This window comes from Pelmatolapia mariae, linkage group LG12 (genome assembly GCF_036321145.2).
Source record: "Pelmatolapia mariae isolate MD_Pm_ZW linkage group LG12, Pm_UMD_F_2, whole genome shotgun sequence".
NCBI classification, from domain to species: Eukaryota; Metazoa; Chordata; class Actinopteri; order Cichliformes; family Cichlidae; genus Pelmatolapia; species Pelmatolapia mariae.
In genome coordinates, this window is record NC_086237.1 from 8,255,264 (window position 1) to 8,278,858 (window position 23,595).

At 44.3% G+C, this 23,595-nt stretch overlaps 1 protein-coding gene across 2 annotated transcripts; it reads left to right on the forward strand.

Annotated features, from left to right (window-relative positions):
* Nucleotides 1-766: 766 nt before the first annotated feature.
* pomt1 (protein-O-mannosyltransferase 1) lies at nucleotides 767-23,420 on the forward strand. Of its 2 annotated transcripts, XM_063488908.1 has the most exons (22): nucleotides 767-979; nucleotides 1,769-1,853; nucleotides 1,943-2,167; nucleotides 3,335-3,466; nucleotides 3,577-3,683; nucleotides 3,776-3,826; nucleotides 3,999-4,145; nucleotides 4,303-4,411; nucleotides 8,297-8,356; nucleotides 8,444-8,537; nucleotides 9,114-9,269; nucleotides 9,808-9,938; nucleotides 10,037-10,132; nucleotides 10,208-10,300; nucleotides 10,580-10,676; nucleotides 18,957-19,049; nucleotides 19,141-19,261; nucleotides 19,378-19,475; nucleotides 19,580-19,693; nucleotides 19,774-19,900; nucleotides 20,104-20,281; nucleotides 22,833-23,420. In XM_063488908.1, the coding sequence occupies exons 4-22, from the start codon at nucleotides 3,354-3,356 to the stop codon at nucleotides 23,005-23,007; spliced, it is 2,160 nt and encodes a 719-aa protein (XP_063344978.1). In that variant the 5' UTR covers nucleotides 767-979; nucleotides 1,769-1,853; nucleotides 1,943-2,167; nucleotides 3,335-3,353; the 3' UTR covers nucleotides 23,008-23,420. The 2 variants fall into 2 exon arrangements, with proteins under 2 accessions (XP_063344978.1, XP_063344977.1); XM_063488907.1 differs by lacking the exons at nucleotides 1,769-1,853; nucleotides 1,943-2,167.
* Nucleotides 23,421-23,595: the final 175 nt, after the last annotated feature.

Sequence of the window (23,595 nt, forward strand, 5' to 3'; positions counted from 1 at the left end):
AGTTTTATTTTGACTATCCTGATGGTCTACTAGCTCTTTGTCAAAATGGATCTTTGGTGATTACGATTTTACAATGCTGCGCAAATCGAGGTCATTTAGATTAGTTACAATCACACTGGGGAAAACAATAGCTGGAGACCAGAGCATGACCAAAATTATTTCAGTTATTTGCAATGAACTTGAAATCTCATTGCCTTTGAAAGACAGGACTAGCTCTGCAGCCGCTCACGGTCAGCTGGTGTCTTCAAAGTGACTTTGGTACATCAAGATGGCAATAAAGTAAGAAGATGGGGTTGTGATAATATGGTAATTAATTGTGACGAGTCATTAAAAATCGCAAATCCGTTGCCTCGTACATACACCGAAATTCACATTAAACAGAAAAAAAAGAAAGAATTCAATGTAAGCTCTGCTTCAATAAAGACATTGTAATTCAAAATTCACTTGAACTACTTATTGTCAGAGTCAGAACCTAACAGATTTGAAGCAGAAACTCAGATTGAGAAATTAACAAATACTCAGATTGGTTGGCAGTCTGTCTGTGTCTATAAATGAGATCGCAATTATGTGCCAACCCTCACACTGGGAGTGACTCAGTCAGTCCAAGGTGGACTGCGATGAACATTTGAAACTGCTCCCTTTCGTGTGGTTTATACATTTTTCGACTGGGCTAATTTTCAGATGAAATTATTAGTATTAATTAATTATTAGTATTAAAAGTAGTATTAAATGTAAGACCCATTCTTAAAACTTTTAGTTTTCTAAACAAGCCGTTCTAATGCTCCTTTAGCTGCCAACCACAGGCCATGTAGCGGAACTCCGAGCGGACCGATCGTAGTGCAGTATAATCAATCACCGGAAGCTTCGAACGGCCGCTGCAATAAAACTTCGTTTATACGCCTCTTGAGTTCAAAGCATACACCGGGAGAAACGGCAAGAAGCGGACGGCAACAGATGAGCTTAACCTCTTGGGCCACAGGTAACATACACGGTGTGGAGGAAAACGAGGAATGAGGAAGGCAGGTGCTGCTTCAGCGCCTCTTAGCTAGAGACTAATATGCTAATGCTAATTGCTCTTACGTGTAGAAGAACGTCTAACGTGGAGTTAAAGCGAAGCTGCACGTATTTATTAAAGAATGTGAGAAAGAGGCAGCTGAGGGCGAAAAACGGGAGGTTCACTGCTGCAACATCCCGACCCGTACTCAGAGACACGTGAACACATCACAGTGAGGTCAGGCTGTTTCGGATCAGAGCAACAGCAGCAGGGGCAGGACGCTGAGGGATACTGTGTGCGATTTTTATTTTTTTTTTAGCGAAGGGGACATCCAGGAAATGTGTTATGAACTGAGGCTTCGGAACGATTGAAGCAACGAAGCTGTGATTGAAGTGCAGATTCTATATAAGCTTTAATTGTTTTTAACAAAATTGCAATTGCTGTACTCCTTGAAAGACCTTTGTGCTGGGGGTGTACAGGGGCAAAAACTAGAACACTGTCACACTGTCCACACACTAATGTGTGTGTTAAAGCTATGAACTTGATATAAAATATGGATTTAGCCACTGTGGTGTCACCCATTTGTTGTTCACTTGCCATTTTAAAAAATCTACAATTGTGATTTGCTTGCTGCCATGTTTGGGTTTTTGTAGCCATTCACAAAATATCCCGTAATTAGGACAAGAGGGTGGAGTGTTAAGTTATCCACTGACACTAGGTAGTCTAGTAGTTGGACCTGCGACCAGGAATTTAAGCCTGTCCCATGTGCCATAGGGAAAGAGGGAGCATACACCCTGAACATGTCACCTGTCAATCAAAAGGCTACAATGCATCCAGGAAGTCTCCACATTTTTTAAAGGTAGTCTTATTCCAAAATGGGGTAAATTCATTTTTCCCCTCAAAATTATACACAACAGTACTCCATAATAGAAACTCTTTTCTATGCAGAACCTCTCAACCTCCATCGGGTTAGATGGGGAATGTCGGTGCACATCCATTTTCAGATCTCTCCAGAGATGTTCATTCGGGATCAAATCTGGGCACTGGCTGGGCCACTCAAAGACAAAGTGGTCCCAAAGCCACTCCTTTGTTATCTTGGCTGTGCTTAGAGTCGTCATCCTGTTAGAAGATAACCCTTCACCCCAGTCAGAGGTCCAGAGCACTCTGGAGCAGGTAATCATCAAGGATGTCTCTGCATATTGATGCATTCCCCCAACCCTGACTCATCTCCCAGTTCCTACTGTTGACAAACATTCCCACAGCATGATGCTGCCACCACTATGCTTCACTGTAGGATGGTATTGGCCAGGTGATGCTTGGCATTTAGGCCAAATAATTCAGTCTTTGTTTCATCAGACCAGAGAACTTTGTTTTCATACTGCAGAAATGATTTCTCTTTTAGAAGGTTCCTCTCTCCACAGGCCAATGTTGGAGCTCTATGAGAGTGACTATCACAGTCTTTGTCACTTCCTTTACTAAGGCCCTTCTACTCTAAATGTTCAGAATGACTGGGCAGCAAGCTCTAGGAAGAGTCCTGGTGGTTCCAAAGTTCTTCGTTTAAGGTTAATGGAGGTCACTGTGCTCGTTGGGACCTTCAATGCTGCAGAGTTTTTTTTTTCGGTACCCTTTCCAGATCTGTACTGCGATGCAATCGTTTCAGAGGTCTACAGACAATTCCTTGGACTTCATGGCTTGGATTGTGCTCTGACATGTGTGTCTTTCCAAATCATGTCTAATCATCTGAATTTACCACAGGTGGATCCCAATTCAGTTTTAGTAACTGACAGATGATCCGTGGAAGCAGGATGCAGCTGAGCTCAGTTTTGAGAGTCATGGCAAAAGAAGTTTGCCCTTAGGCACCCTTCCCGGGCCTGGCTCCAGGGTGGGGTACCACCACACCACCAAGCTGTGCTCGTACTGCACAGCTTGGTGGTGTGGTGGGTAGTACTATTGCCTCAGACCTGCTGCTCCACTAGTAGGTTGTGGAGTTTGCTGTGTTGGCAGTTGGCCGTAAGTGTGAGTGAAACTGGTTGTCTGTCTCTCTGTAGTAGCTCTAGATAGCAAGGGCTCCCTCCATAAATTGTACGGAAACAGCAGACACATCTGTTTTAAGTAACGGACTAATAGAGTCCTGTAATGTCACTGAATAAAACTTCCTGTTCTTACCTCAGACAGGGTGTTGTATCCTCCTCCAGAAAGGGCAGATAGCACAAGAATGATAGAGAAGTCAATTTCAGTGATGTGAAGAGGTGTGGTTTTTTTGTTTGTTTGTTTTTTTTTGTTTGTTTTTGTTTTAAATTAATTACTATTAATCAGAGGTTATATGTTCCTATTTTACAGTCACAGCTGTGTGTCAGAGATGCTACAGCTCCCCCTGGTGGTGACAGCCCAGGTAGACCTGCTCCTGGTGCTGGTCTCCTTGCTGGCCTTCTGGACCAGGCTGAGCCATCTTAGTTATCCCAATGCTGTGGTGTGAGTGCATCTGTTTCACACACCTGAACATCATGTACACCCACATACAAACTTACGTACCAAGCTTCATTCTGTTATTAACTGATTTTTATACCTTTACCGTTTTGCAGGTTTGATGAGGTGTATTATGGTCAGTTTGTGTCTCTCTACATGAAGAGGGTTTTCTTCATTGATGACAGCGGACCACCTCTCGGTCACATGATCCTGGCCTTTGGAGGTGGGTTATTAAAATACCAACACAGCCCTTTGTGAGTGTACAGCTATATTTATACTTTGCTCCAACATGTGCTTCTGCTTTTGCTGTTTCAGCGTACCTGGGAGGTTTTGATGGGAACTTTGTGTGGAACAGAATTGGAGCAGGTACAAATCCCCAAAAATGATTTCATCCAGTTAGAGGTTAAACCGGAAAATTTGTTAATCTATATAAACCAGCGTGTACCTTTTTTCTTTTTGAAACCAGTTTCTATATTTCCTCCTGTCTAACTTCGTTTTGGTCTGTTTAAAAGTAGTGTGTGTTTGTTTTGTTTTGCAGAGTATCCTAGCACGGTGAATGTGTGGAGTCTGAGGCTTCTGCCGGCCCTTTGTGGAGCTCTCTGTGTTCCTCTGGTCTACTTGTTGACTCTAGAGTTGAAGTTCTCCCACCTGTCTGCTCTGGGAGCTGCAGTGCTGTTGCTGCTGGGTGAGTGCGTCCATGCTGAGTAAGAGTTAACGTCTTCCTGCTGAAAAGCCTTTTAGCTGCTGCTTTTTATAAACCAGTGAAGTGATGCTTTCCCGGTGAATATGCAGCCGGGTTGCTCTTTTCAGTCAAGTCTGACTTTGGATCTTTGCTGTTCCAGAGAACTCTCTGATTGTCCAATCACGTTTCATGTTACTTGAGTCTGTCCTCATCTTCTTCGTGCTCCTGGCTTTCTTCTCATACCTGCGCTTCCACAATGCGCCCAGCAGGTTAGTCTCAGATTTCTCTTCTCATGTGTAGAAAGTGTAGACTGTAAATTAAAGATGGCTGTAGCCACTGTGATATTGCCCACTGGTTTGTTTTGAAGCCCTCAGTTATAGTTTTATGGTGGCCACCTTCTTATTTTTACTAGTAAGTGGAGAGTTAAATTATCAGCTAATGCTAGCAAGTTTGGTTAACTCAGGGACTTTAAACTAGAGATGGCACGATACCACTTTTTTATGACCGATACCGATATCATAAATTTGGATATCTGCCGATACCGATATTAATCCGATATAGTGTTTTTAATCAATAAAACTGTTTTTTTTTAATATCTTGCTGCATTTTGTATAAGTTCATACTCAAGTTTAAATAAACAACAACACTAAAGCTATTCTGTTATACCTGTATGTAAAAAATACACTGCACCCAAAATATTTCATAGTTCAGCAATACTGATCAATCTAATAAACTTAAACCTACTCCATCCTTCCTATTCTGGTATTTTAAAAAGTACTTAGCAGAAATATTAAGCAACCTAACTAATAGGGTTGCAAACTCCCAGCAAAAAAAAAAAAGGGAACCACCCCCCACCCTCCACCTCATGATGCTTAATCGACGTAATCAACTTTAATTTGATGCAGTGTGAAAAAATTGCACAGAAATAAATTATTTTTCAAGAATAATTAAATATATTCAACATCTTTCTTCTACAGAATTGCAGACTGCACAGATGGTACTTTCCCAAAGGAAAAAGTACTATAGCTTACTAGGGTATATTAGACTTAACAGTTACTATATACAGTAATGGACTTCTATACATTTTACATCAGATTAAAACTTTGGGTGTAAGATTCAGATAATTATTTATTAAAAGCTAGACATTTTAAATGAGAATAAGAAAGATAAGTATGTCTTTGTGCCCCCTTTTCCCTGTTCATGCCCTATCGGCCCCCCTGGCTAAACTTTGCTAGATCCGCCCCTGCACAGTTACCAGCTGTCAGCTACGTAGAAAAGGATCCTGGTCTAGAAAGTAATATTAAATAAATTCTAACAACAGCTTATCAAGGTTAAACGTGCTGCTGTTGTTCAGCCGCTGGTTTCCTCTTTCTGGTGCAAAGTGGGCCAAAAACAAAGAAGAGAGACGGACTCGCGACAGAAAAGCCGATCAGCTGATCATTAAGCAGTTTCACGATTGAAGTAGCAGCAAGAGAGGGAGAGAGAAGAGGCTCCATATATTGGTTGTTAAGCTTAATGTAGGTACGCTTTACAAACATTCAGAGATGAACTTACACACTTGCTTTACTTCTCTCTGGGATAACTTTCTCGGAGATGAAATGCTGGATTGCTAGCGAGGCTACAAATAAACACAGCCGCTCTATCACGTGAGCACACTGCTTCGACGTGCTACGGTTACAAGCCGAGTTACGTCGTGTCGCAAGTTTTGTGAGGTGCTTTTTTGATATTTAATGGATCGGATTACATTTTTTAATTTCTCGCCGATATCCGATCCAGTAATTTAGGTCAGTATCGGACCGATACCGATACTTAATATCGGATCGGTCCATCTCTACTTTAAACCATGTGGAAGCGCCAAAAACTGCAGTTCCTCATGTATGGTTCAAAAATCAGACTTCATTTTTATAGTGTTTGACTTCACCGCATTAAAAACTACATCAACAGCCTTGTAGAAAAAACATTTGTAGGTGATAACTCTTTTCTCTAGTTGTCAAAGGTTGTCATTTCTGGCTTCGAAAAACGGCACAAAAGCCAAAATGAAACTTAAAAACAGATTTTCTCAAACCAAAGGATTAATTATACTTTGTGTAGTTTTAGATACAGTAGAAATGAATGTATCACACACATACACGTCTGCTAATTAATGCAAATAAAATACTACAATTTCACTCATCAAAACTGGAACACAAACTTCATAGATAAGCTGTTAGCAGAATAAATCCAACAGTTAGCAATGTTATATTGAATTACTCCTACATTTCTGTAGGACATAAACCAGCTTCTTTAGTCTTGACTAATCCTACTTAAAATTTCCATCCATCCTTCTTCTTCCACTTATCTGCGGCTTGGACTCAGGGGCAGCAGCCTAAGCAGAGAAACCCAGACCTCCCTCTCCCTAGCCACCACCAGCTTGTCTGGGGGAACACCAAGGCGTTCCCAGGCCAGCCGAGAGATATAATCTTTCCAGCGTGCCCTGGGTCTGCCTCCTCCCAGTGGGACAATTCTGTTAATGAAATTAACGAAAAGAATTGTTGACAAAGGGCAGCCCAGGCAGAGTCCATCACCCACTGGAAACGAATCTGACTTATTGACGGCTGTGCGGACCAAGCTTCTTGCAAGGGATCAAATGCTCGTAGCAATGGGCCAGACACCCCATACTCCCAGAGTACCCCCCACAGAACACTCCAAGGGACATGGTCGAATGCCTTCTCCAAGTGCACAAAACACATGTAGACTGGTTGGGCGAACTCCCAACCACCCTCAAGTATCTTTGAGAGGGTAAAAGAGCTGGTCCAGTGTTCCACGACCAGGACGAAAACCGCATTGTCCCTCCTGTATCCGAGGTTCAACTAACTGATGGACTCTCCTTTCCAACACCCTGGTGTAGACTTTCCCAGGGAGGCTGAGGAGTGTGATTTCCCCTAGAGTTGGAACACACCCTCCGGTCCTCTTTCTTAAAAATGGAAACCACCACCCTGGTCTGCCAATCCGGAGGTACTGCCCCTGATCTCCACGCAACATTGTAGAGGCATTTCAACCAAGACAGCCCTACAACATTAAGAGCCTTCCCAAAATCAGGGCAATCCTCATCCACCCCAGGGCACCAAGGAGTTGTTTAACTGCCTCAATGACCTCACCCCCAGACATGGACAAGTCGTCCCCCTCGTCCCCAGACTCTGCTTCCTCCATGGAAGCAGTGGGATTAAGGAGGTCCTCGAAGTATTATTTTCACCGCCCAACAATGTTCACAGTCGAAGTCAGCAGCGCTCCACCCGCACTATACACAGTGCAGGTAAAGCACCGCTTTTTAGCGAGTTAACCCTCCATGAATCTCTACCTTATTGTGGTGGAGGGGTTTGTGTGTCATAGGGATCCTAGAGGCTATGTTATCAGGGGGCTTTTGCCCCCTGGCAGGGTTGCCCATGGCAAATTGGTCCTGGGTGAGGACCAGACAAAGACTGACTCAAAAGAACCCTATAAGTATACAATCAAGAGAACAGTTCGCACTATCCCTGCCTGGGATAGGGTTACTGGGGCCCCACCCTGGAGCCAGGCCCGGGGAGGGTGCCTAAGGGCAAACGTCTGGTGGCAACGCTTTAGTTCATGGGGCCTGGCTGGGCATAGCTGAAAAAAGGACATGGGCCCATCCTCCTGTAGGCCCACCACCCACAGGAAGTGCCGTGCAATGTTGTCGGGCTGCAGCCAGGTGCGGAGGTTCTGGCGGACTGATCCCTGGCTACCAAGACTAGCAATTGGTGGTTAAAATTTCCATTTTTTAAAATATCTTTTTGAAACTTGTATTTTCACATGTTCAGCTGTTGCTGTTAATACGGAGAGCTGTGCGGTATAGTGTGTTCACTCTACGGCCCACTCTCAAACATAGGCAAGTAGCTGCTGGAGGTTTCTTCATCTTAAAAGGAAGTTTTTAATCCCTACTCTCGCCAAGTGCTAGCTAATAGGGGATCATGTGATTACCCAGGATTCTCTCATTAATACTGTGGGGTTTGTACCTTGCAGTGTAAAGCAACTTGAAGCAACTGTTATTTTAAATTAGTGCGACGTTAATACAACTAAACTGAGTTGAACAGTTTGTTTCCGTTTTAAACTGACCCTTTCTCTGCTCTGATGTCATATGGTTACTCTCTCCTCCTCAGCTCCTGGTCCAGATACAGTTGGCTGATTCTCTCTGGTGTCTCCTGCGGTGCAGCTGTAGGGTGAGAAAGTGATTTAAGGCCTGTTGCTTTCTAGCGTGTGCTGTTGTCTAACATGCAAATGGTAATGTGAAAATGTGATTGGTGTAGGGTGAAGTACATGGGTCTGTTCTCATATCTGCTGCTGCTGGTCGTGGCCTCTCTGCACACCTGGAAGCTTATTGGAGACAAAACTATCAGTCATGTGAGTCTAGACTTCCTGATTGTATCATATCCAGCATTTAGCTGGCAAACCCTACTTTTGCAGCTATGACTGCTGGTACTTTCAAGAATACTCCATGTCATGTGTCTTTTGAAAAATGGTTCCCAGCTCCACAGAATCCATTCTCAGGAACTGTTTTTGTTTTGTTTTATGGACTAATTTGCCAGTTTCATGTCATCTTTAGTACCACAAGGTCATGGTTTTGTAAAACAGTGTTCCCAATACAGTTAACATAGAGCAGGGTCTTCTCTGTAAATGTAAAGGCTTCAAAAAGGGCACTTTCCAAACCGGTGCAGTGTTTTCCTTAGGAATTAGATAGTATTTATAGTGAGGCAGGATGTAAGTACATTACGTGCATAAAAGTATTTGTCTGCAATGTTTTAATAATAGCAGTTTAGCACTAGATAAAAAAATAAAAGCATTGCCTGAGTGTTTCATTTATTTATGTACTTTTTTTGGCGTTATAGTATTTCCATCTTTTATATACAGTTTATGTTTATGATATGAAAAAATGTGATTCTAAGAACATAATGATCCTGCATGCATGTCTTTGTGCAGATGAATGTGTGTGTGCAATGTGTACATAGAGTTCTGTGTCTGGTGGTGGTTCCAGTCCTGCTCTATGTGTTCTGGTTCTACGTTCACCTGAGTTTCCTGAACCGCAGCGGACCACATGACCAGCTGATGAGTTCTGCTTTCCAGGCCAGCCTGCAGGTAAATACTGTCAGCTACACTTAGTAATTATAGACCTGTTTCCTGAGAGAAAACAGATTAGAAAGTTTTGAAATATTTGTTTACCGACAAGTGAAGCTAAATCTTTGATCTCACTGTATTTACAATAAATACCCAGCAGTTTTCAGAACCAATCACAGCACAGAAGCAGGTCTTACTAAGGTTATCAGTGACCTGAAGATCAGCATTAATTAACATAAAGTTTCAGTCTTTGTCCTTCCCGATCTCACTGCTGCCTTTGACACTGACATTTTAATTCAAATGATTTGTGATTCAGAGTTTATAAAAACTGTTAAAAGTCCCTTTTAACAGGAAGAAATCTCCAGCAGAATTAAGCTGAGGGAGAGGCTCATATCTCCTGTGATGGGTTGGGGGTGGGGAAAGGGAAAAAAAACAAAGGAACACTGTAGAAGAGAGCCAGAGATTAATAATAATAACTAATCATTAAATGCAAAGGGGTGTATAAAGAGTGGAATATCACATTCTGGAGCTGATTGATAGATTGATTTTTGTGTTGTAGGGCGGTCTCTCCAGGATCACTCGGGGTCAGCCTCTAGAAGTGGCTTACGGGAGTCAGGTGACTTTGAGAAGCTCTGTCTCCCAGCCAATCCCCTGCTGGCTCCATTCTCACAAAGTCAACTATCCAATCAGGTGCTTCCAACACAGCAGCTAAACACCTGCTTCAAAAAGCATCCCAGTTACAGTTCAACTTCATGATTTATTTAATGATGTTTCCTGTTTTTATTCAGGTATGACAATGGGCGGGGCAGCTCTCACCAGCAGCAGGTCACCTGTTATCCCTTCAAAGATGTCAACAACTGGTGGATCATCAAAGATCCGGGCAGGTAGATCACATTTCTCTTCAAGTGCTATACATGGAGACGTGGCCCATGTGTAACTACTGTCTATATCTCTGTCAGGCAGCAGCTGGTGGTCGACACTCCTCCTCGACCTGTCCGTCACGGTGATGTCATCCAGCTGGTTCATGGGATGACGTCACGTTTTCTTAACAGGTAACAACTCAGGATATGTCCTGATTTTTGAGGGCTCTGTTGTCTCAGTAACTCTGGAGCTCAAAACTTGAAACGTTTAGAGGCAATGAATAAATAGAAAAGTTACTAATCTCAAGTTTCTTTGGAAATAAATGGTTAGGTCAGGAAAGTACTTTGAAGTTCTGTACTGAATAAATAGCCCTCTGTGGGTTGTAGTCGACCCCTCTCCATCAGCTCTGTGTGTCCCTGCCTGTTTACCATCAGCTGGTTTATTTCAGTGTTACAATGGTTGTGTTTCAGTCATGACGTAGCAGCTCCAATGAGCCCTCACACTCAGGAAGTCTCTGGATACATAGACTTCAATGTGTCTATGCCGGCACAGAACCTGTGGAGGGTGGTGAGTACAGCTTGTGCTGCATGTGATCTCTGATCTCTGTCTAAATTAACAGGAGTGCACTCACACATTTAATTAAAAGAGTATGGGATAATGTTGGCTTACTTAATGTAATCCCTGGTTCTTTGATAACAGAGTGAGGTGTTTCACTATGGGAATCGCCTCGGCGTGACCAACTACGGAAGCTCCAATGACACCACGTCTGTCTATGACAGACCTGTCGAGCTATGCTCAGAGCTCCGCCCCCTCATTCTAATAGGGCTTTGGAGTTGACATCACGCCGCAATGCATTGTGGGAGCGCGGCACCATTTTCGGGATCTACGAATCAAAACAAACACACTGTGTTGGAACGACGATTACAAGATGCTTAAAAGCAGCTCAAAAGAGAATGGACTGTATAGAGACCGATTTCGTTCAGAGGCGAAGCAGCGGTACTTGCAGAAAATAGCGTGCATTGGAAATGTGGACCCGTATGAAATACGGCCGTGGAGTAGAAACCCTGAAGACCAACCGCTATTGACGTAGCCTGACATATTTTCGTACCTTATCTGTGGAGTCAGCGCGTACAAGTCGTCATTCAAACAAAGGTAAGTCAGCTCGAGTACTGCGTGTGAAATGCGTTTGATTTCCCTGCAAACATTCAGATTAGTGCAGCATAAATTCATTCATGAGGGGGAAATTACAGTGAAAACATGTGGAGGCTCTGTTAGGTGGATAACATAGTGAGTTCAGTGCATTGATGTGACATTGTCCTGAAGGATTTAGTTATTCTTTATGGTTAAAGAAATTGCAATGATTTATTCATATTTATTATAAATAATTCAAATTATACATCTTGCTTCCATGTTTGTATCTTGTGTCACTAAAAATACATTTTATTTTAATTTTATACATTGATTAATGACCTGCAGAATCTCCTTATCATATTAAGTGATTCATAATTGTCACTTTATGCTTTCTCCATCTCTAAAGTGATTACATCCTTGCATTACATACTTTAGGTTCATTTTCTGCAGGCAGGTTTCTGAGAGAGAACAGGCAGATTTACACTATAACATGCAGCGTTGTATAGATGGATACATTAAAAAAAAGAAAAATTACATGTATGTGCTAACTTTCTAAACAGTTTGTTACATTTATGATAAAGTAGATAAAACACATTTATGTCGACCTTGGCTCATAGTTCTTGTCTTTAAATTAACTTTGTCTGTGTGTGTTTCAGGTACTGCACTCTCAAAGACTGAATGAACCAGCATTGCAGCCATGGGTCACTGTGAGCATCACAGGGAAGGTTGAAGCCGCCCACTGCACCTGTATGGCCGGAGTCGCGGAGACCTGCAGCCATGTCGCTGCTCTTCTGTTTAATGTAGAAGCAACAGTGCGGATCTGTGGCACAAGGACTGCTACAGATGAACCTGCATACTGGGTTTTGCTGGGTAATGTGACCAAGATACAACCAGTGGTTGCCCATAAGATAGACTTCTCCTCTTCAGCTGCCCAAAAAAAGGCTCTTGATCAAAACATAAACAGACCATCCATATTGAAAGGTAAAAGGAGCCGTCCTCAAAAAAGAAAAATCCCACCTGCTACTGTGGAGCAGTTGTCACTGCTATAATGCCATAATGTTTTATCTAGGGGTCTAGATTTATGCCATGTAAATAATTTGCATTTACTGAATATGTACTGACTGAGTACCACTGTTCAAAAATTGAATAAAGAAACAAACTAATTTTTGCCTCTTTTTTTTTAAATTTTTTTTATTATTAAAACCTCTTTATAGAACATCACATCTGTTACAATGTAGAATCCATGTCATTTATAGTTTACAAATGACAAAATGTTTACATAAAATCATGACAGTGTTTACATGATATCACCCACTACTAACATTATTTACTGTATCTTTTGAAAAGAAAAAAAACACACTATTTATACAGCAAAAGACTTAAGAATATTTAACAGGAGCATTGTTTCATTGTTCCCTGGTTTTACTACCACACTGTTCACCGAACGCAGCGAACCTTCACCATCTTATCCAGAAGGGTCACCTCTTCACCCTCACATGGAAGAAGTAATCTGATTGGCATGGTGGTATGTTTGAAGCAGGTCCCTTGTGTAGCGCTGGAACCCAGTCACGATGTGTTTCATCCATTTCATAGGCTGGTTTGTCTGCAATAATGCCAAATAATTAGTACCTCTATAAATAGAAGGTAGTTCTGCAAAATCACTCAGTAGGATGTTTGTTCTAATTTGCTATGACCTCAGAGTGCATCGAAAATAAAACTAATAGGCTATAAAGAGTAATATGAACATATTTAGAACTTACCGGAATGAAAATGTCTGGAGCACCAACAGATATTTGGAGATGGAAGAGAGCTGGATAAAAACTCGTCTCACAGCTGCTATCCAGGCTAGACGCCTTCGTTTGGTAACATCGATACACGAGCTGCCTCATGTTGCTTCCAGGTTGGGAAAGAATGAAAAGACAAACCCTTTTCAAGCTTATTCTCTTGCCGGTTGAGCGATCGAACATTGCAGCCAACCACACAGCAAATACGAACCATGGCTGTTGTGTGTGCCTTCGCTCCTTTTTTGCTTGCGCTTTGTTTAGACCCCCAAAATGGCGGATCGGGCCAAAATCCTTTCCACGCCCACCCCCGTGACATCACGCTCCAAAGCCCTATACGGCCGACCAGCCCCTCCTAACTTATTCCAAGCAGATTTCTTTCCGTGCCTAAGCAAGGAGGGAAGTGTTGGTGAAACGCCTCACTCTGTCATCAGAGAACCAGGGATTACGTTAAGTAGCCCAACGTTCTTTTTCTAACTTTGCTCGGTGTTTCACTATGGGAGATATGGTCCACTTCTGGATTGGGCCAGCTCCCGAAGCTACACTCCAGTACTACTCCAGGATCTCTGGTCGAACCTGAGGCACCAGAATCCAGCACTCCCTGAGCCAGGGATGACTGTGCAACATCCCAGCTTGCTGCCGCACAAATATCCTGGACTGATACACCTCTGAACAAAGCCCAGGATGTGGCCACACCCCCTAGTGGAGTGAGCTCGGAGTCCCGGGGGGGACTGCGAGCCCTTACAGCTGTAAGCCAGAGCTATGGCCTCTACAATCCAATGAGCTAGCCTCTGGCGTGATAAGGGCCTGCCCTTGTGAAGGGAGGCCCAGGAAACAAACAGCTGATCCGACTTCCTGAATCCAGCTGTTCTGTCAACATAAGTCCCCAAGGCCTGCACAGGGCACAAAGTGTTCAGCCTCTGCTCTGTCTCTGAGGAGAATGGAGGAGGGTGAAAAGCCAGGAGCTCTACTGTAGAGCACCTGTATGATGTTTCCAATACTTTAGAGACAAAGGCTGGGTTAGGGGTGAATAGACAGAGCCTGTAATTCACTAACTCGCTTGGCTGTGGTTAGAGCCAACAGCAGAGCGGTTTTAAGAGAGAGAAACTTCAACCCCACTGCCCCAATAGGCTCAAAGGGGTGGTGGGAGAGGGCGTCTTAAACGACTGACAGATCCCATAAAGGACCAGTGGTCTAGAGACTGGGAGCGTTCGACACACCCCCCTCATGAAGCGACATACAAAGGGGGTGCTGACCGGCAGGTTTATCACCAAACCCCATGTGACAGGCTGAAATAGCTGCCAAATAGACCTTTATGGTAGAAAAAGCTCTCCTTTTGTCCAGCAAGTCCTGAAGAAAACACAACAGCTCCACCACTGAACACTGAAAAGGAATTATCTGCTTTTCATGGCACCACTATTCAAAAAAAACACGCCATTTACTGCTGTAAATGGAATGAGTGGAGGAGGCTCTAGCGTTTTGAATGGTTTCAATAACCTTCGGAGGCATGCCTGCCGCCTTCAAATTCCACCTTTCACGGGCCAGGTCCATAGAGCAACCTGGTCTGGATGGGGATGGTATATCTCCCCACGCGCCTGAGACAGAAGGTCCCTGCGGATGGGGAGTGGCCATGGCTCGTCCACCAGAAGCTGGATGATTCCTGCTATCCAGTGTTTGGATGGCCACTGTGGAGCTATTAAAATCAGTGACAGCCCCTGATCCCTCACTCTGCTCAGTGTTGGAGAGATCAGGCTGAGGGGAGAGAAAGCATACAGCAGTGTTTTTGGCCATGGATGGGCCCGCGCATCCACGCCCAGTGGCGCATCTGCGTCTGACAGAGAGAAAAACAGAGGGCAATGTGTGTTTTCTCGCAAGGCGAAGAGATCTACGGCAGCCCGGCCGTATCTCTACTAAATCTGCTCCACCACCTGTGGGTGAAGCCTCCATTCTCTGAACAATGGATTCCCTCTGGACAGGAGGTCCGCCCCCTGTTCATAATTCCTGGCACGTGAGTTGCTCGAAGGGAGAGGAGCCCTGTGCTGCTCTACACAATTATTTCCCTGGCTAACCTGTGTAGCTGCCGGGAACGGGTGCTGCCCTGGCGGTTGATATAAGCAACTACAGTGGAGTTGTCTGTTTTCACTAAAACATGTTGTCCCCAGAGATACGGCAGAAAATGCCGTAAGGCTAGGAGCACCGCGCGGAGCTGCAGCAAATTTACGTGATTCAGCGCAAGTCTCTGTGACCAAACGCCATTCACTGCTCTGCCCATCATAGTTACACCCCAACCTGGCAGGGATGCATCTGTGGTCAGTGTCACCCTGGATGATACTGCCCCGAGAGGTACCCCCGCAGCAAGGGCTGTTGGGCTCCTCCAAGGCCGGAGAGCCGCTATACACGACTGCATTATTTTTACACCACTACTGAGATGTCGGCGAGGGCACAGCTGCAGAGAAGCGACCCACCGCACCTCTCATCATAAGCAGCCCCAAATGTACCACCGATATCACCGAGGAGGAGACGGAGTCGGAACCGCACGACTTTCCCCAGCTGAAAGCAGGAAAGACAGTGAGTGAAGGATGCGATCCTCCGCTCTGAAAGTGCGATACGATAAGAGATGGAGTCTATTCTCAGCCCCAGATACTCTGTATACTGTACAGGTTCCAAGTGGCTCTTTTCCAGGTTGATTGTGAAACCGAGCTCCATGAGGTGATTGACTACCACTTCGGAGTCTTTGATCGCCTGCCCGGGATGCTCAGGGATGAACTGCACATGCTCCAGCCGCGGTACGAGCGGGCCCTTGAAGACGTGGTAGTGTGACATCACCCCTGTCTCCCGGAAGGAGTTGGGGCTGTCCCCCTCGGGAAGAGCGTGAGCTCCCCCTGCTGGTGACAAAGACAAATGGCAGTGATTTTCTTTTGTTTTTATTTTGAAACTGGGGGGACATTCTGCCCTTGGCGAACTGCCTGGCTGCAGGAATGCACGTTTTATTTCTTTTGTTACCCCCAAAACACAGTGAAGTGCCTGGTGACTCTGGTCAGTGCTTGGTGACACAGACAGAGTGCTTAGGAGTGCATGGTGACACTGTGCCATTTGTCCACAAGTCTGTCCTCCCTGAACTGGAGGAGGAGACTGAGAGGGTGCTCCTGGAAACTTGCGGAGATCCTGAACCTTGGAGTGATTTGGTTACCCCTTCTAGCATCTTCCTTCTCTTTGGGGGAGAAGAGAGGGGTGACACAGAACGTTGCATGTGTGCTAGGCTGACGGCTTCTTTTTCCCCTCTCCGGGGTGTGACGGCTTGTTCTTTGCAGCAGCTGCTGCAAAGGAACGCTTGCCCCAAGGTCTTTGGTTCTCTACTTTGGCCTGGTGGGTGACTGTGGGCCTCCTGCTCCTCTCTGCATTCTGACCCCACTCTGTCTCCCTCTCACAGCTGCTGCAGCAAAACCAGCTCTTGGCACCTGCTGGGGCTGAGGGGTAGGTTTTCTGGGTAAGCAGAGGTTGAATGCTTCTCCCTCCTGCTTTCTGCGGGTGCTTGTCTCTCTCAGCCTTCTGAGCATCACCTAGGCCCGACAGGTTTAGCCACAAGGCTCTTTCACCCGAGACTGCAAGGCCCATAACATGGCCACACCCCTGGACTGCTCCCCTGGAGGAGTGAAGAATGAGATCATTAACCATGAAGATTTCATCCCAGAGGGCTGGGTTTGGGGAACCCGAGTCAAGCTGACGGCCCATGTCTTCCAGAATTTCTGCCTGATATGCTTATAGCAGTGTGACTGCATTAAGCAAGCATACTGACTGTGCAGCATATTTGTACATCCTTTGATAAATAGATGCCGTGAGGCGATCCATCTTGTTGGGCAAAGAAATGCTAGAAGAGGCTGAGATTACCCTGCGGTTAGGGTGAAGGTGATACGCCACTGAAGGCTCCACTGCTGGGGGTTCGGTCAGCCCCAGTTCACCCATCCCGTGGATCTCAAGCTTAGAGCAGCCCTTGGTCGGAAGCTGGCTTTTTAAAGAGCTTGACCAATAGCAACTAATTTCTTTCATGCAGGCCGGGACTGCTGGCAAAAGCTGCTTCAATGGCGGCAAGGCTGGTGGGAGCCTCTTTCCGTCATACAGGTCACATTCTGCCCCTTCGGCATTCTGCGCGGCTGGCCATGGGATGCGTAGCTTGGCAGCCCGTTTGCAGACCTTGTACAAATTGCTGTCCACCGGGGGTGCAACTTCAGCCCCACTCGGTGGTCTGGACTGCTGGGGAGGAAAGGTAGAGTCATCCTCCTCTTCCTCATCCATGTCCTCTAGGTCGAGGAGGTCGGAGTTGGCATCGCCCTCCGCGTCCTCGCCACCTGGCTCGCTCACGTTTTGATCGAGGAGGACCTCGAACGATGGGGGCATGAGCAGGGACTCTTCTTCCATCATGTCCGCCCAGCTTGTGGAGTCTCGCGATTGACGGATATCACTCGTAGCAGTAGCGGCGGACAGGCAGGGGACCTGACTGTTCGTTACTGCTACTCTCAGCCTCCTTTCCAGGACTTTCTCTGGCATCAACACACAGTGTGGGCATCCCTGAGGGTCTGCCAGTGAAGCCTGAGCATGCTTGACACCCATACAGATGATGCACATTGGATGAGGGTCCCTGCCCGAGATGGTGGCACCGCATGATGCGAAGCACAGGCGGGGTACATCCTCTTTGGCCTTCGGTTCCGACCCTTTGGCCGGGGTAGGAGCCGTAGACATGGTTAGCGGAAAGGGGTGAGACTAGGCTACACCAGGCTCGTCGCAACATGTTAGCCCGTACGTAGCTAGGACTAGCAGCGGGAGTTAAATCCGAGCTAGTCGCCGCGGGAATCAGCTCATTGTGACACGTTAGCTGCACTCCGCTAGCCAATATCGTTAGCAACTTAATGCTAACTGAACCCTAGGTCAACTAACAAGCTAATGCTAGTGAGACGCTAATGTGGTTCGTGGCCTGCTAACAAGTTAATGCTAGCCGGACACTGAACGAACAGCTCACCGTAACGCGTTAGCCCGAGTTACACAACGTCGGCTACCTCGCTAACTAAAACCAGGAACAGCTGGCACAGCTCACCTGACGCGATTGCTGTTCCACAGTGCAACTCTAAGTATACTTCTTTCGAAGGACTTACTCAGCACGATCCAAACTGGAACCGAAAAAACTGCGTTCGGCGACGTAATCCTACACGGGATGCCTGAGAACTGTTAAGCAGCTAATCAAGTTGCCTGGATGCGCTGAGGGAGCTCAAAGTAGTTTCTCACGGGAAGAAAGCGAGAATGAGTTAGGAGGGGCTGGTCGGCCGTGTTAGAATGAGGGGGCGGAGCCCTAAGCACGGCTCAACAGGTCTGTCATAGACAGACGTGGTGTCATTGGAGCTTCCGTAGTTGGTCATGCCGAGGCGATTCCCATAGTGAAACACTGAGCAAAGTTAGAAAAATAACTTCCAGAAAAAGATTGTTGTCAGTGACTCCCACGGCCATTAATTGAACTGCATTTAGCATTCTTTTGCTCGTATTTGTATGCAGTACATGCACAAGCTCAGACTCTGTGAGCCAGCTAGCATAAGCCAAAACATTACTATAAATTAGTGAAATATTACAGATTACAATTTAGATTAGCTAGCTTGCTGTAACTTAGTTATGCTACATTAATGTTTAATTAGTAACTTTAGCTGGTAAAACAATGTGAAAATGGTGAGATAAGTTGGAAGATTGTCAACTAAAGGATGGATTAATTGGCCGAAATTATCTACTCATGAGAGTATTTTGTACATAGGATATGCACAAGAGTACAGGGCCATGTTCACATTGCACCTACAGGAGCCACTCAAACATGGAAACCCCTCTTACTTTTATACTAATCAGTGCCTGGAATGCTTTTTACTGAGCCTGCTGTTTGTTGGTGTGTTTGTGTGGTCAGGACATTTCAAACAGGGAGGCAGAGTCAGAGGTGTGGAAGACCATCCTATCTGAAGTCCGACTCGTTCATGTCAACACTTCAGCTGTCCTCAAGGTGCAGACAGAATATGTCTCAGCTGAATGCCTGTACAATATGAAGTTATTACAGCCTGTTTGTGTGTGTCTGTGTGTGTTTGCGAATGCAGCTGAGTGGTGTGTCCCTTCCAGACTGGGGTTTCCGTCAGCTGGAGGTTGTAGCAGACAAACTGTTCAAAGCTCACAGCAGCAGTTTGGAATGGACAGTGGAGGAGCACCGCTATGGAACCAGTATGGCCCCTAACCTCCTCCTCCTCTTGACCTTCTTCTTCCTTCACTATTATCACTCAGTAGCTTTGCAGTGTTACTTTAGTGAGGTCACAACGCACACTGTCAATCTTGTCCAGGTCAGGAGCAGAAGGAACGGGAGGCAGAGCTTCACTCTCCAACTCATATCGACGTTGATAGAAAAATTTCTTTCTGGGCAAAATTTGTTGAACTGCAGGTATGAACCTGAATTCAAAACTCACTGTCCAATCAGATTTATTCCTGTGACACTAGTAAAGAAACAGAAAGGAGTAAAATAAAACAAATCTGATATCTTGGCAGTGGAAGATGCTGACAGTAAAACAGGAAGAGTCGGAGCACAAATACAGTTCCTCCCCATTAGAGTGGATCACCATGGAGACCAACATTGCATACTGGCTGCACTCCTCCACCAATGTAAAAACACGACACACACACGCAGAGTAACACACACGCTTTGTCCTGTTTAGCCCTGTAATCCACTTTTTCTGTTTCAGGCTCAGATCCATCTAATTGGTAACCCAGTGTCATGGGGCGTGGCCAATCTCAGCCTGCTGGCCTATCAGCTGCTGGCAGTTGTCTACTTGTTGAGGAGGAGGCGGGGCTTGAAAGATGTACCTGATGGTATGTAGAGACACACTGAGTTCTGACAGTAAACCAGGAAGAGTCAGAGCACAAATACAGTTTCTGCAGACCCATCTGGCCTCCCAGATGGGTCTGCAGAAAGATGGTCCGCACTGACATATTTGCATCAGAGACTGAGTCTAACCTTAGCTGTCTGTTCGGGTTATGGTACCATTTCTAACTAAATGTGTGTGTTTTTTCAGGTGTGTGGGACCAGTTTGTGTGTCTGGGATGTGTGTGCGTTGGCGGCTGGTTGGTGAACTTTGTTCCCTTCCTGCTTATGGACAAAACTCTTTTCTTGTATCACTACCTGCCAGCACTCTGCTACTTGTACCTACTAAGTCCGGCTCTGTTGGAGCACGCACACACTCACCTGCTCAGGTACGCTCATCAGCTTCAGCAGCATCTCCTCTTGTGAGCTACCCTTCTTTTTCCTGATTTAAATTTAAATTTTCACCTTAATCGTGTCAATGTGGCAGTTACTGGCAACTACCAGTCATTGGGTAAGATGACCTAATGCAACCCAGAAAATGGATATTAAAATTTTTGTTATTTAGTGGTTGCTTAGAAGTTGCCAGTAGAGTCAGCGAGTGGTTTTTAGGACTTTGTAAATGGGGGTTAATATTGCCATTTTCTCATTCACCTACAGAACCACTGCCTGTTTTATCTTATGATGACTGACATTTTCTACCACAGCTGCTGAAAGTTAGTGGCTTTGTCTTGAGTAGAAGTTGGTTGTATTTTAGTAGGACGATCCACTTCCACTGTGTTAAATTTCCTAACAAGGCTCTAGTGTGAAATATTTGTATGAGATTCTTGTGAAAACCTCAAAAGTTTATGTGCAACCATATCCCTTTGTGCCAGCTTTCAAAAAAGGTGGTTTCGATTCTTGTGAAGAAGTCACTATCATGACTCATTCAGTGACATCACTCCCTGGCCAATCAGTGGCCTGCAGCTTGCTGACATCACATTTTCATCTTAACTGAAATTGCTTGGAACCCAAGCTAAGTACCTGGTACCTGGTAATGGAAAACCCTAAAAACCAAATCGAGCCAAGCAGATCCGAGTAAGTACTACTGGAATAGAGGCTAAGAAGAGCAGGACAGCCATCATTAGCACTGGTATCTGCTCCTTTGTGCAGGGAGAAATAGGATGAGCAGTGGTAGAGCTACAAAATGACTTCCAGCATGCCACTGGTGTGAATGTCTCTGACTAGACAAAAACAGAGACAGGCCTTTAAGACTGATACTACCATAAATCTGTATGTTTGTAAGTTTTCTCCCCAACAAATACAACAATGTCGACGAAACGTTTTGCACCGTCACAGCCACCTGCGGGTGCCTTTGGTTTCATTCTATAATACTGGGCTTATTTTTCTACAAAGGTTTGAACTTTGAGAGTATTTAAACAAGAGAGAAAAGTGTGAAAATGTTCATGCCTGTCTGAGAAAAGTGTATAAAGTGTGTAGTGAGGGGTTTTACATCGTCATACATGTGGAGCCATACAAACTACCTAGTACCATTTTATGTTACTGCAGTGAAATTTCAGCAAAATGGCTTATCCAACAGCATTATTTTTTTCACTTTGATTTTCAAGATGTCTTTGAATTTAGCCCTTTGTAGATTGATAATTTTCATTTCCATCAATTGATGTGGCATCCAACACAAACCTGGTCTAGTATCAGTATACAGTGGTCCCTCGCTATAACCTGGTTCACCTTTCGCGGCCTCGCTGTTTCGCAGATTTTTTGGTGCGATTTTCCATGTTGTTTGTTTGTTTACAGCACATTGTCTTCTCCGTCCTGATTGATTGACAATGGTCTAGAGCCAATCTCGTGCCATGTCTCCTGTCCAGTACAGAATGTGTTCAGCGTGTCAAATTTACATAAATCTTTGATCACTAGCAGTGTGACTCTGAAGTGCTCTATTGTATGTTTAGAAGTTTTCTCCCCAACAAACATAACAATGTCGACAAAACGTTTTGCACCGTCAAATGCATCAGCGGGTGCCTTTGGTTTCATTCTATAATACTGGATTTATTTTTCTACGACGGTTTGAACTTTGAGAGTATTTAAAAAAGAGAGAAAAGTGTGAAAATGTTCATGCCTCTAAGAAAAGTGTATAAATTTTATCTTATTGTATATTTTATTCTATTTTATTCTAGTGTATATAGTATTCTATTTTATTCTATTCTGTACAGTTGTGTACTGTATTTATTCTTATTTTATTTTATTCAAATTTTTGCTTCATAACTTTTGCACTGTCCACTTCCTGCTGTGACAAAACAAATTTCCCACGTGTGGGACTAATAAAGGTTATCTTATCTTATCTTATCTTAAAGTGTGTAGTTAGGGGTTTTACAGCCATAAAACATCTATAATAATTGTAAAAAATAAAGTTGACTAATTTGCGGATTTCACCTATCGTGGGTTATTTTTGGAACATAACACCCGTGATAAACGAGGGACCACTGTAATTTTTATTTATTTTTTTCTCCATTGAGAGCTGATTCGTTTTCTGTATTTTTTTTTCTTTTTTTTTTTTTAAGCAGTGTAGTTGAATAGTAACTTTGCACTGTGTTTACGTGGCCTTCAAAACAAGCAACAGCTAAAATGTGCACATCCAAGCACCATCATTTAAACAATATCCCAAACTGGATTTGATTTTGGGCTAGCACAGCACTAGGGCATTCAGCACACTCTTTGCACTATTTTCTTTACACCTTGTCAGAGGTGTGTTCAGAAATATATGGATGGAACTGCAAACAGTCTGAACTTGTACCTGCTTTATGTTGGTGTGAAAGGGCCAGTTAGACATAGAAGCACACTTTGTCAGGCTTTAGATCTCACTGTTGAATTTTCATGAAAATGTGACATGTTTTATGTTTTTATCTAAAACATTTTGTTCATATTTGTTTCTGTTTGCATCTGCAGCAGCGTGACACATCAGCGTGCATTGTGTGTGGGTGCATTGGCTGTGTTGCTGTCCATCTTCCTGACCTACCGCACCTTCTGTCCCCTAACCTATGGAAGCCCTGAACTGTCAGCCCATCAGCTGCAAGGACTGAAGTGGAGGGACACCTGGGACATCCTGTACCGACGTCGGTAGAGGGATAATGACCCACATGGAGAGGAGTTTATGAGTTGAACAGAAGATGAACATATATTCGGCTTGAGGTCATCAGAGGAGGAGCTTCAGTTCTCAGACCTCTGAAGCACCAACCCCTGATGATAAACCAGTGATGACTGACGTTGACCGAAGGCTGAACACAAAATGAAAGCTGAACAAAACAATAATGTGCCCTCATTCTTTTTGTGTTTACACTGGAAAAGTGGAATCGGTGGCTATGAACTGGATTTTACTTTTTCTTCAAAGAAACTATATTTTTTAGGACTTAAAAAATTATTTAGAAAAAAAATAGATTAACAGTGAGACTAAAGAAAGTGTTGCACAATAGGATTTTTCATGTAAACAAGTTGAAGCTTAGTTTACATCAGAGTAAAGAAAAAAAAATAAAGAAAATGTGGTAAAATATGAAGTCAAGTTGTGGGTTTATGAACTAGGGTTTTTTAAATGAAAAAAAATAAAAATGTTACGTAAATATTTTTTTTAGGGGTCATCATGGGGCTGTGGGCATTTGGCCTAAAAACAAAAATATCTGAAGAAAACAGACTTCTATGCTGAATGAAAATACGC